Raw genomic sequence first — 13,609 nt, 5'->3', positions numbered from 1 at the left:
GGGACTCAGTCAGTGTTTGTTGAATGAAGGCACAATCTACAGGTCCTCTCGGCTCTGATGTTCTAGAACATTCCATGGTTCTGCCGCCAGTGCCACTCCTTCAGGAGCACAGAGGACCTTTCTCATAGCATGCACGGCCCCTGGGCTCATAGGCCACAAAGCCCCTTGCCCCACTGGAGGGGGGCAGTCATCGGAGGCCCTGCCCCACCTCAGCACTCAGCAAGCTTGGTGGGGGGCAGGGTGGGTGCTGAGAGATGGGGAAACACTCAATGCTCAGGGGCCAGAACAAGTCATCCTCTCAATAGACTTTGCCACTGGAGTGGGGCTCCTGGACTTCAGTTTATCCCCGGTTGGAAAACAAGCACATTTAAAGTTATGCCTCATCGTAACACAGCAAGGTCAGCCGTGGAGGGCCAGCCACGAAGGACAAGGGCAGCCGAGCCGGCCACGGGCTGAGCAGACTTGGGGCGCTGGCTCCTGTACCCTCCCGGCTTACCTCCTCCGAGCTCCTGGGCCTCCACGTGGACCACGTCAGGGTCAGCGTCCACCCCAGAGACAGCCCTGGAAAAGAATGGCCGAGGTTGGCGTCGGGAATGGAGCCCCCAGGCCCTTCTCGCGGGGCCTGTGTGGTCCCCGAGCCCGAGGCAGCCATGTGGCCTCCCGGATCTGGGGCTCAGAGGACACGGTCCTCCCCGAGAGCCCACCTGCGCCTGGGAGGCCGACGGAGCCCCGGCCTCTGCCTTGCAGGGCCCAGGGTTTGCTGGGCATTCTTCCGTTTAGAGTAGTTTAGAGAAGACTTTCACATCCGTGCATGTAGGTGTGTGTATGTGTGTGTGCGTGCGCATGTGTGTTAATGATCAGAACAATCCTAGGGGCAGGAGGTGCCTGGGAATGTCACCCTAATTTAGCCACTGAGGGCACGGAGGCTGCCCACGACGGAGCGTTCAACATGGCCCGAGACGAACGGGACGAAGACACACCCTGGGGGGGGGGCAGGGACTGGGCTGCCTCCTCCAGGGGAGCTGGGCACAGCGCTGACCCCTGCCCGCCCAGCACAGGGCCTGGCACCCAGGAGGCGAAGCGCAGGTTTTTCAACTGATGATGTGACATGGTCCAGGGTTTCCCAGATTTTTACCGGTTCCAGGTATCAACTGGACTGTCATCTCCTGCCATGTTCTGTATGTCAGCTCCCTTTAGAACCTTCTATCTACTTCAGCCATCTCCTGAGCAAGAACACCCGGACGTCATGCGTGTGCGGAGCTGATTATATTTGTTATAACGTACATTCCAGCCGGTGTGACTGTTTAACTCCATCCACCAAGCCGACCCTCTCACAGACAGTGATCTGAGGCAGCACCTTGACTTTGCCAAAGAGCAAACTGAGAGTCTGATGCAGAGGTCACTTCCCACGGCCACTCAGCGCCCAGGACAGGCATCCCCATGGCCCCTGCAGGCCAATGAGATGTCCCCGCCACTGACAGTCCCCGGAGTTGGCCCCTCTCAGCTCTCAACCCGATTCCTAACGGGCTTGGCACCAGGGTGCCTGTCTGCTTCACCTCCTCCAGGGGCCAGGTGGTCCCAGGTGGACAGGGGAAATCCACAACGCTCCCCGTGGCGGGATGTGCAGTCTGTGATGCTTCAAACGTGGGTGCCGGCATAAATCACTCTGACTCTCCATAGAGCCTCCATCGCAAGGTGAAGTGTTGATTTAGGTTTTGTGAATAGACCGTTTGTAAGCTCCTTGGAAGGAGGTCTCCTGCCTGACATTCTCCTCTCTTTTCTGAATAAAGAGAGACATTGTTCCCTTTACCAGGAGCACTGACCGGCCCTCAGCTGGGCAGATGGAATTTTAGTTTGCCCATCCATCATCTGTAAATGGGGTCATTTACAGACACTCGGCCTGTCACTCATCCACTCACTCACTCTCTCATTCCCTCTCTCTCTCTCACTCACCATCGGAGCCTCTCCCCTGCCACTTCCCAGCACGCCCACACCAGGCCCTGCACCAGGCAGGGAGCACAGTGGGCCTGAGGTCCCTGCCCCAGAAACCCTTGGTCACGGGTTTTGAAGACCACGTGAAACTCTGCATCTACACACCTCAGATGAAGCCTGGCTGCCTGTGGGAAAGGACAAGCATTGAGCCCTGGGCCTTCTTGTTTGTCAAGGTCCCCAGAGATAGTATTTGGGGAAGGGCCCTTGGTCTATTGTTTAGAAACAGCAGTCACATGAGAAGACCTGTGGCCATGCAGGCTCAACAAAGAGCGCAGGGAGTTGATTGCTACTCCTTTGGATACTAAGGGAAGCTCTGATGCAAACAGTTCTGGTAAACCCTCTAAGACACCACCACCAGGGCTGTTGTGGGATGACCTCTGTCTTCCCCTCACCTCCCTTCAGGACAGAAGTACTGCCACTTGCCTCACACCTGGGCAGGCACTGGAGCTCATGGAGGCGGAAGGCTGAGGCTTTACAGGTGAGCGTGGGTTCGAGGCGGGAGGAAGACTTGGAAACGCCTGGGGAAGTGCAGGCGGCCAGTCTGCCCGGCAGAGAGGCCAAGGGCAAGGTCACTGGCTACGGACAGAGGCAGCCATGGCCCATGAGCTAGGACAAGTGCCCTGGCCTCTCTGGGCCGCCGTTTCCCCCTCTGCAACGTAAGGGGAAGACAGTTGGGTGCCGTGTGGATCTCATAAGAGGATGCACTCGGACCCGAGGTCTGGCGCCTGGTGCCCCGTCAGTGTTCACAACGTGGCTGCTGCTGGGCGGTCCTTACAATGTCATCCCAGTGCCGTTGAGAGACCAGCAGGGAGGCGACGCGTCAGGGCATTCGTGGGCCCAGAACGTAGTAGGTCTCCCAGCCCCCGGCCACGGCCCCATGAGGCCAGTCTAACGAGCTCACTTGTTTAAGCTTCTCAAAACATTAAGGGTCTGAGTCTCAGACAGAACACGGGGCTTCGGCGATTCCCGCTGTCAGTTCAAGGACAGAGAGCGCCTTGGAAGCGCTGTCAAAACAGCATTATTCACTGTTTACAAGAGGGGCCCGTCCCTGTGCTGTCACCACGTTCCCAGGGAGACTCCAGGGCCCCGAGCAGACAAGTGTCTGGCGTGATTATCCCTCTCGCATAACGACTTGGAGCAATTTGAGAAACCTGGGGGAAGACATAATTTGATTTGCCCGTGATAACAACGTGTCTGAATGAGCACAAACTTAGTTTTCAGTGCCTGCGGGCTGTTTCTCTCTGTGGCCCCAGAGGGCTCCCTGGGACTTGGACGTGCTGGCAGAACCGCTCCCCGCCAGTCCCCCCCATTCCTGATCTGCCAACTTCCCAGGCCGCCCTGCTCAGAAACCCCACCTCCTGGCCCCCCTCCCCACCTCCTCGAGCCCCTGCGGGCTAACAGTTGACAAGAATGACAGGGCCTGTAATTGATGCCGCGCTCCAGTTTCCGAGGAAGGACCCGGGACCTCTCGAGGGCGGCCACGTGGAGGGAGCCCTCACACCACCACCCCCCAACCCGGGGCGGAAGACACACCCCCAGGCCGTTGTTCCGGAGGCGAGACCAAAGCTTCCCTTCAGCCTGTGGCCCTAAGTCCGCAAACTAGTTCCTGGCCCCGATTAGCATGAAGACGCAGAAGGAGCAGGAGGGGGACGGAAGCCCTTCCCACAGCGTCTGTCCTGGGGACGCAGGGCTGGGCCTGGCTGGGAGGCCTGGGCCTGCGTGTGCAGCCCAAATGAGATAAGAAAGGAGAGGACGTGAGTGTGTGTCACTTTCACACTCAGGAAAACGCAGTTTGGTGGAAAGAGCCCGTGTGTCACTGCACGCATCTCCGGAGGTAGTTTAGGCGGGGGTGGGTGGCAGCCGGGTCAGGGGCGCCAGCGTGGGCTCTGAGCCCCGCCTTTGGCTTCTGCTTCCTCTGCCCCTGGACCTCGTCCCTGTCTCATCTTCGTGGGCCGCACTCGCCTATCCAACAGGCGTTTCCTGTGCACCGGAGCCTCCTTGCTGGGGCGGTGAGACTAGAGCGCCACGCAAATCGATTGTTGAGGGGCTCCCAAGAGATGACACAAACGCGGAGGGGGCCCGGGCACCAGCTGGGGCAGGAGTGAGGGTCCAAGACCGGCAGGGGCTGAGGAAGCCATGAGGCAGGGGAGGCTGCACCGCCGGGCCGTCAGCCGGGGGCTGAGTTGGGACCAGGACAGGAGAGGCAGGGGCAGTGGGAAGGGGGGAGGGGGGGTTCCGTGGGGAGGGGGACAGTGGGCCTGCTGTGTGTCGGGCACTGGGCCAGCTCTATGTGCATTAGTGCCTCTCCCTACTACGGGGGAATCGGAGGCCCGGAGAGGGAGATTCACGTGTGCGAAACTGCACAGCTGGTTCGTGGGTGCACACGTGGCCTGAGAGGCACCAAGCCCCAGCTCTCAACCCTTTCCTACGCTGTCCCGGCAGAGCAGAGAGGACGCCCCGGAGGCCCCCCTGGGATGAGGAGGGCAGGGCTGGGGCAGAGAGGAGAAGGTGGGGGACCTGAGCTGGGGGCCGAGGGGGCTGACTGGGCCTCGCCGGGTCCTGGCGGGGGCATGCTCACCAGAACACGTGGTCTTTGGTCACTCGCTCCTGCAGAAGAGTCCACTTCTTCCCCAGGTCAGACGATACGTAGAGCTTTAGGGTGGAAGGAGGAGAGAGAAAAGTTTGGTCACAACATGAGGAGTGAGCCACTTCTGAGAGCTGCATCACCCTTGGATGATGACTGCCCCGGGGGAGGCTGGCCGGTCCTGTCCAACCTGGCGAGGACCTGTTGGGGGCAGGCCCTGTGCTCCAGGTGGGTACAGACCAGCCTCCGAGAGGCGGAAGGTCAGGCACGGGGGCTCCATAAAGGGCCAGTCTCGACCCCAGGCCAGCTGGTAGGAGGCCAGAGACAGGGGCAGAGGTCCCCGGAGGAGGTGTGTCTGAGTGCAGGCACCCAGGAGGCACTTGAATGTCCTTTATGCATGTGGGGCGGGGGGAGGGCGCTCTGGAGGAGGGAGCAGGAAGGGTGAGACGGTCAGTTCAGGACACAGCAGAGACCTCTGAAGCCTGGTTGGGGCCTTCACTGCTATGGTAGCCCAGGGCCTGTGCTTGGGGTTTAATGCTCCGCGGTCGCTAACTTGAAGGACCTAATAATTTTATCTCTGAACTCGAGATTTGTGAGCAGAGCCGGACGGATCAATGAGCTGGTGTGGGGCTTGGAACCTGGGTTCTGGTGGCTCTGCCAGCGCCTCCAAGGGCGCTGCCACCTTCCACCCCTGAGGGGGGCCTGGGCCTGGGGAGGGTCAAGGTTGGGTGGCCGTGCGCTGAGTCCTGAGGCCCTGGGAGCCTGGAAGGCCTGCGTCCACCCTGCCTGTGTCCCTGTGCACAGGGAGTATGACATTAGTAGCTAATAAAGACACCGTGACAGCTGGAGAGAGACCATGGAAGAAAGGGTTTGTCCCAATTTTTAAACGCTTCTCATTTTGCACTGGACCCTGTAAAGTACACAGCCAGCCCTGCCTGAGACCACCAGGCCGCTGGACAAGATGAGGCTCTCAGGAGGGCTGAGGCCAGCTGCCGTGGGGCGGAGGCAGGGAGGCCCCAAGGAGGCCAGGCCTCAGTCCGGCCCTGGGCTGCAGGCTCATGGAGGGGAGGAAAGGGCTCCGGAAGGGGCCTGTTTAGAGAGCTGAACAGGTCCTGGGAGGAGGGAAGGGGGAGGCGGCGTCTAGGGCTCTGACCTGGGGACCTTGGGTGGGGACAGAGCCTCGAGCGAGCAGAGTGGGCTTGGGAAATGCCTGCAGGGGCCACAGGGCAAGACCTGAAGGGGAGGGAGGGGACAGCTCTCTGGGGATCACAGGACAGGGTGGGGGGGAGGAGCACCCACATTGGAGCGCCCGCTCCATCCTGCTCCAACCTCCGCTGGGACTCAGTAGCTCCATTTCTTTTCTTTTCTTTTTTTTTTTTAATAAATTTATTTATTTAATTTAATTAATTTATTTATTTTTGGCTGCGTTGGGTCTTTGTTGTTGCACGCGGGCTTTCTCTAGTTGCGGTGAGAGGGGGCTACTCTTCATTGCAGTGCGCGGGCTGCTCATTGCAGTGGCTTCTCTTGTTGGGAGCACAGGCTCTAGGCGCGCGGGCTTCAGTAGTTGTGGCTCACGGGCTCTAGAGCACAGGTTCAGTAGTTGTGGCGCACAGGCTCAGTAGTTGTGGCGCACGGGCTCTAGAGCGCAGGCTCAGTAGTTGTGGCGCACGGGCTTAGTTGCTCCGAGGCATGTGGGATCTTCCCAGACCAGGGTTCGATCCTGTGTCTCCTGCATTGGCAGGTGGATTCTTAACCACTGCGCCTCCAGGGAAACCCCTCAATAGCTGCATTTCTTACATCAAGGCCCTGGGAGCCAGTGTGATGTGCAGGAGGTGGCCGTGATGGGTGTGGGCTACCCCATCACAGCCCTGGTGCTTCCCCAGATGCGTCTCCACGCCCTGGAGGCCAAGAGAAGCCAAGTACAGCACAGGCTCCCCGGCCCAGAGCTCCGGGGCTGAGCCACACCCGGCCCTGCGTCTGCAAAGCTCGTGGTCCAGGAGGAGAAACGACAGACCCGAAGGCAAAGGATTGCCCCTGAGCACAGACACTTGCCAGACGCTGGGGGAGCAGGAGGGAGGATGGTGCCCAGGGCCCTGGGGCAGCTCACACAGAAACACGTGTGCGAGCACCCCTACAATGCATACACGTACTCAGAGACATGCACACACAGAGACAGACACACAGAAGCCTGCATGTGCACAGATACACGTATACACGCAAGCTCACACGCTCAAGCATATACACACAGGGAGACACACAAGCGCATGCGCCACCCGGCCCCCAGACACAGACGTGCACGTGCTTACACACATGCACACACATGTGAACGCACACAGACACAGAGACACAGCTACGCATGCACGCACCCATAGACACATACGCACACACACGAGCAAACCCTCCAGTCGTCACTGGGGCCTGGTGGTGGGCGGGGAGCCGGCGCCTGTTGGGTCCTGGCCCCATGGGGCTGGAGCGTGCACACACACACATGCTCACACACGCGCGCCCATGTGGGATCCTGGCCACCACATACCCCTCCCCTCCCCCCCCAGCCTGGGGGTGGCGGGGATGTCTGCAGCCTCTGTTCTGGGGATAAACCGCCATCCTGTTTTGCTCCTGTTGCCCTTCCGATGCCTTTGTGACCAATTCCCTGTGTTAGGGACCCTCCGTGAGCCATCTGGAGGTTCCTTGTTCATCCCCGGACACCACTTGTTGCCTGGTATCAGTGCATCATCAGGGTTGTGGGGATGTCTGCAGGCAGAGGAGGGCAGAGGCCCTTCCAGGGGGAGGGAGCTCCCGAGCACAGGCCTGGGAGCAGGAGGTAGGGGGTGGGAGGTGCTCAGCAAACAGCAAGTCGGCCTCCAGGTGCTGGGCCTCAGTCTGTGCAAAAGTGAGGCTCACAGCCAGACGCTGAGGATGGGGCAGAGCTGTGACTTCATCTCTTAGGGGTGGGGAGTCAGGGAAGAGTTAAGCAGGTGGTGGCAGCTCTGCTCACGTGGTGGCCCTCCGTCTGCTCTATTTGGGAGGCTAGTGGGATGGGGAGTGGTCCCTATCCTGCTGGAGGAGGCCTGGCCTCCTCCTTCCTCTCCAGAATGGCTGGGCAGTCCCCAACGGCAACACGGAAACCCAGGCCCCTGTCTCCCAAGTTTGGGGCCGGCACACCTGGGCTCAGATCCCTGCCCTCCCTTTCTGGAGTCACCCAGGTGAACCTCGGCTTTTCGCAGTTGTAAAACGGGTGGCATCCTCCTTCAGGAGGTCAGGAGGGTTCAAGTGGGTCCCGCGTGTCAGGACTTCACGCAGGCAAGGCGTGCGCTGAACTGGGGCTCTGAAGCCCCCGGACTGAGCGTCGTGCCTACCGTCCTCCTAGACAGAGCTGCCCGGGGCGAGACGGAGACTGCGGATGTGAGCCTAACACTCCCACTTGGCCCCGCGATCCTGTTCAGTTCTGCTCCTGCCCACACTGTCACTCTGGGGTGTCCGAATCGCCTTTCCCCCTTGCCAACAACAGCCCTGAAAACTACAGATTCCCCAGCTGCCTAGGAGAGAAATTTCAGGAAAACGTTCTCTCCCTCTTCCCCGCAGCTGCAGAATTGCAGACCGGCCCCTGCGTGAGTGATTCCTCCTTGAAAAGGTCATCTCCTAACCTCGGGGTCTTGTGAGAAGACGCCCCACTTCAGGATAGCTGTCCCTACCCATAAAAATCACCGAGAGCCTCTAGAAAGAAAGTCACTCTGAATAGTTGTCTGACTGACACTTTGTGACCTGGTGACAGTTGCATAACAGTTGTCCCTTTTTCTTAAACTTGGGAGTTTTCTTTGTTAAGCTCCTCTCCTCTGCTCTCACCGGCAGGGAGAAAACACTCAGGCTGCGAGATTTTCTTACTCAAAGAGGCTGAGAGTCTGCATCTTAGTCTGTATTCCACCCGGTGCCAGCCGCTGCCCCCAGCTACCCCTTCAGGGATCCCCAAACCCTGGCTACTCAGAGCCAGTGTCCCCTCCCCAAATTCCTCAAGCCCCAGGCTCCTGCTATATTCAACTCTTGCCGTTTGCTGGACCCACCTTTTTTCTCTCTCTTGCCTCTAGGCCTTCGCACCTGTTGTTCCCTCTGCCTGGAACACCCCTCTTCCCCTCTCCCACCACCCGGCCGACTCCTCCCTCTCAGGGCAGTCTCACTTTACCCATCTGCAAATCGGGAGAGCACAGCTCATATCCTCAGGCAATAAGTGAATAAAAAGGAGTCTGAGGCCATCAGTCTCAGGATTATGTAACCTCCGGATTAACGGATGGCGTTATCGTTGCCATCACCACCGACGCACTTGCATTTTTGACATCTGCCCCAGAACTTCATGAAGCCTTTCCAATTTGCTCTCATGGGAGGTGATTGCATAACACACAACCAACTGCTGCAGAAATAGAACATTTCTGCTGAATAAAGGACAAACACCGGCAAATAAACACGTCAGGGACATCCTAGTTACTGCAGCTAAAACCCACACAGCGATGTCCTGGGGAAGGGTTGACTTCCTCTAGACCACTCCTCTAAGAAAAATAAAAAGATCAGAAGATGTTCTGATCTGCTGTAAAGGTAAAACGATCAGAAGTGAGAACAAGGGCGAAATAAAGGAAAAGGAGGAGGATCAAGTCAGAGGGAAGGTGCATCCCATTCACAGACATGTGTGCCAGGAAGTCTCACACAATTATTAGAAGCACTGCAATTCCGCCCGGCTTTCAGTGGTAGGTTGGGTATGATGGTTGGAACTCAGCAGCCTTCCTTCCCTTGCTGTAGGGCACCTGGGCACACTGCAAAGGCTGAAAAGCTGAGATGCAACATGACTCAGACTCCCTTGCAGCTAGAATTCTGGGTCAGATAGATGCACGCATGCGAGGTTTGGAAGGGGACAGTGCCATGGAGGCAGTTTCCTGCTGCCTCGGGCCATTTATTTTATCATATTGAAGTACAGTTGATGTACAATGTGTTAGTTTCAGCTGTACAGCACAGTGATTCAGTTTTATATATATACATATGTATATATGTATATATATATATTCTTTTTCAGACTCTTTTCCCTTATAAGGGAATAGATTACAAAATATTATTAGAAAATATTGAGTATAGTTCCCTGTGCCATACAGTAGGACCTTGTTGTGTATCTGTTTTATATATAGTAGTGTGTATATGTTAATCCCAACCTCCTAACATATCCATAGGTTTGTTTTCCATGTCTGTGGCTCTGTTTCTGTTTTGTAAATAAGTTTATTTGTATCTATTTTTTTTTTAGATCCCACATATAAGTGATGTCACTTGGTATATGTCTTTCTCTGTCTGACTTACTTCACTCAGTAGGATCATCTCCAGGTCCATGCATGTTGCTGCAAATGGCATTATTTTATTCTTTTTTATGGCTGAGTAATATTCCATCATATTGTATATATGTGCCACATCTTCTTTATCCATTCCTCTGTCGATGGACATTTAGGTTGCTTCCATGTCTTGGCTATTGTGACTAGTGCTGCTATGAACATAGAGGGTGTATGTGTCTTTTCGAATACCAGTTTTCTCTGGATATATGCCGGGGAGTGGGATTGCTGGGTCATATAGTCACTCTGTTTTGCTGGCCAGCAAGGTCATGGGTTTGTGTTCGGCAGCCATCGTCCAGGTCTGTGGGGTGGAGGGGCAGATGCGGTGGAGGCAGCAGCTGGACAAACCTCTGTCTCTGTGGACGTTCCCAGGCAGCGTGGGCTGCAGCAGTGGTGCTTTCAGATGCCTGGACCGCGGCCTCAGCTGCGTGGTCTTGACCTTGGTGACCCCAGTGGAGTTCCCAGTCCCCCATCTTCCCCTGCTGGTCCAGCTTCACAGGCTTCTGGGAGGATCCTTGGGAGTCTGGCCTGAAGCCGCACCTCTAGCCCTCCCAAAAGTTTAGAGCGCACCCAACGCCCCACGCTAAATCCTTTTTCTGCTTAAAATATCCAGAGTGAGTTCTCGTTCCTGCCCTGAGCCTTGTCGGACACAACAGTCAGAGCAAAAAGGAACACACTCTGAGCTGTGAGATTCTCACTGCTCACAAAGCTGTTCTCATGATCACAGCACCCTCTACTCATCCCTTTTTTTTAAAAGTTATTTTTAAATTAATTTATCTATTTTTTAAAATTTATTTTACTTTTGGCTGCCTTGGGTCTTTGTTGCTGTGCACAGGCTTTCTCCAGTTGTGGCAAGAGGGGGCTACTCTTGGTTATGCTGTGCGGGCTTCTCATTGAGGTGGCTTCTCTTGCTGCCAAGCATGGGCTCTAGGCGCGCGGGCTTCAGTAGCTGTGGCATGTGGGCTCAGTAGTTGTGGCTCACGGGCTCTAGAGCACAGGCTCAGTAGCTGTGGCACACGGGCTTAGTTGCTCCGCGGCATGTGGGATCTTCCTGGACCAGGGCTGGAACCCGTGTCCCCTGCATTGGCAGGCGGATTCTTAACCACTGCGCCACCAGGGAAGCCCCAGACTCATCCCTTCTTAAGAGAGCTCTTGCCCGCCCCACCCCACCCCCTTGATAGCACTCCTCCTCCTTTTCAGCCTATATAAATGCAAACACGGCTTCATTTGGGCTGGAGGATTGCAGGGGTTCATTTTTCTTTCTTTTCTTGTGCGATCATCTTTGTGGTTCTGAAGTTGTATTAAAAAGTAAATTTACATCCTGGCTCGTTCTCTAAGCCCCTGGTCAATCCCCCTCCTCCAGGAAGGCTTCCCTGATTGGCCACCCAAGGTGTCTTGTGTCCTCTACTAAGTTTATGGAAGGCAGTCTCAGGCTCAGATCAATTTCTCACAGTGCTGGGAAGCAGAAGAGGTTCTCGATGGGAAGCAGAATAAAACATAAGAGTGGGTCTATTGATGTTTTAGAGGTAAGTGCCCAGGGCTCTGCCTGTGAGCAGGTCTGAGGTCCGAGCAGAGGGGAACAGGCTGGTCAGTTTCGTGCCAGGGGTCCCCAGCGAGCTGGCGTGGGGAGGGACTGCCCAGCTCTCACATCCTTTTGATTCCAGGAGCCTAATGCAATTTGCTGAGACTTGAAAGAAAAAAACCCACTGCATTCAGCTCTCACCCAAGGAGGCTGTCCAGGCTCCAAATAAGGTAGCCTCAGAGCGCCCCAAATTCTAATGACACAGTAAAGGAGGGAACTAGAAGTAGGGGGGCAGGGCAGCCTGAGGGGTGGAAGGACAGTCTTTGCTAGAGGAAGGGGCAGGCATCTGGGAGGAAAAGGAAGGGGAGGGAATAGAGGAGAGCGTTTGCTTTTGTAAAAATCTGCAAGTCCTTGTGAGCGAGATATTTATGTCCAACCTGTGGACTCTGGGTTTGGCATATGAGTTGCTTTGCCCAGCGGGAAGGGATGTGATGTTTTCCAGGTCAAAGCAGACACGCGGAGGTTCTCATGTGGTTTCCTCTGCCCCTCGGAGCCTCTGCCCTCCATCATGAGAACGGCATGTCCGCAAGTAACCGCTGGTTCCAGAACAAGAGACCTGAACCCTGGCAGGAGGCACGCCTGTCTAGTCAGTCCCAAGCGAGCCCGGCAGGACCCCCGCTGACTCGCGGACGCAAGAATAAGAAAGAATGCTTGTTGTTGTGAGCCAGTGAGGTTTGGGGCTGTGTGTTACTCAGCATTATAGCAGCAGACGCCTACCGAACACACCAGATCCGTTGGCATCAAAGTCAGTGTTGTCCGACCAGCCATCCTGCTGAAACCATAATGCCTAAAAAAACAGCCCTGCTGTCATTGTTATTAATGTCCTCAAATTCCTCATTCCTTTTACAACCACAGTGAAGCTTTTCTTCCCTCCTTTTTCTTTCCCCATAGTCACAGAAAAGACCCAAAGAAAATAACTGAGATTTCAGCTCCATTAATTTTCCAGGGCACCATAAATTAAAAAGCAATTGCAATGCAGTCAATCTCTGTGGGAAAATAAGTCTCTGTGATTGTGCTTTAGTCTAAATACATGGAAGGCTAAGTAGCACTATTAATACCCAGAATACATGCTGCTCCAAAGGAAAGCACCCAGAGCAGAGGCAGCTCGTGAGGCCAGGGAATTTCAGGGACATCCTGAAATTCAGTCAGTTAGCAAGGACCAGACCTTGGCACAAGACTTGCTTTGGCCAGTGATGTGTGAGGGGGTGTGATGTATTCCAGGTCAAAGCAGATACACTAAACTGAGGACCAGCAAGGAGGCCAGGTCCTGTAGACAGCCATGGCTCAAGCCAGCCAGGAGTCTCTATGTGGAGGTCCCTGACCTGGGTGATCCCTCTTGGTAGAAATTCATTCATTCATTTTTCATCCATCCAGCTGCCATCCATCCATCTCCATGATCCATCCACCCCCATGCATGCATCCATCCACCCATCCATCTATCCGTCCATCCATCCATTCATCCATCCATCCCCCCATGCATCCATCCATCCACCCATCCAGCCACCATCCATCCATCCACCCATCCACCCATCCATCCACCCATCCAGCCACCATCCATCCATCCATCCATCCACCTATCCATCCATCCACCCATCCATCCATCCATCCTCCCATCCATCCATCCATCCTCCCATCCATCCATCCACCCATCCATCCATCCACCCATCCATCCATCCATCCTCCCATCCATCCATCCACCCATCCATCCATCCATCCTCCCATCCATCCATCCACCCATCCATCCATCCACCCATCCATCCTCCCATCCACCCATCCACCCATCCATCCATCCACCCATCCATCATCCCATCCATCCACCCATCCATCCATCCATCCTCCCATCCATCCATCCACCCATCCATCCATCCAACCTCCCATCCATCCATCCATCCTCCCATCCATCCATCCACCCATCCATCCATCCATCCTCCCATCCATCCATCCACCCATCCATCCATCCATCCTCCCATCCACCCATCCACCCATCCATCCATCCACCCATCCATCCTCCCATCCATCCATCCATCCATCCAACCACCCATCCATCCTCCCATCCACCCATCCATCCACCATCCACCCTTCCATCCATCCATC

At 55.9% G+C, this 13,609-nt stretch overlaps 1 protein-coding gene across 4 annotated transcripts in view; it reads right to left on the bottom strand.

Annotated features, from left to right (window-relative positions):
* SORCS2 (sortilin related VPS10 domain containing receptor 2) overlaps window positions 1-13,609 on the bottom strand; it is a 556,509-nt gene that overhangs the window by 75,246 nt on the left and 467,654 nt on the right. For all 4 annotated transcript variants that reach the window (XM_082391438.1, XM_082391436.1, XM_082391437.1 and 1 more), the window contains 2 exons: window positions 4,571-4,644; window positions 497-561 (listed from right to left, as the gene is read on the bottom strand). In XM_082391438.1, coding sequence (XP_082247564.1) covers window positions 497-561; window positions 4,571-4,644 — 139 coding nt within the window. The remainder of the gene's footprint in view (window positions 1-496; window positions 562-4,570; window positions 4,645-13,609) is intronic.

The sequence above is a fragment of the Balaenoptera borealis genome (assembly GCF_965194805.1).
Source record: "Balaenoptera borealis genome assembly, chromosome: 4".
In the NCBI taxonomy this organism is placed as follows: Eukaryota; Metazoa; Chordata; class Mammalia; order Artiodactyla; family Balaenopteridae; genus Balaenoptera; species Balaenoptera borealis.
This window is presented reverse-complemented; position numbering and strand designations above follow the sequence as displayed.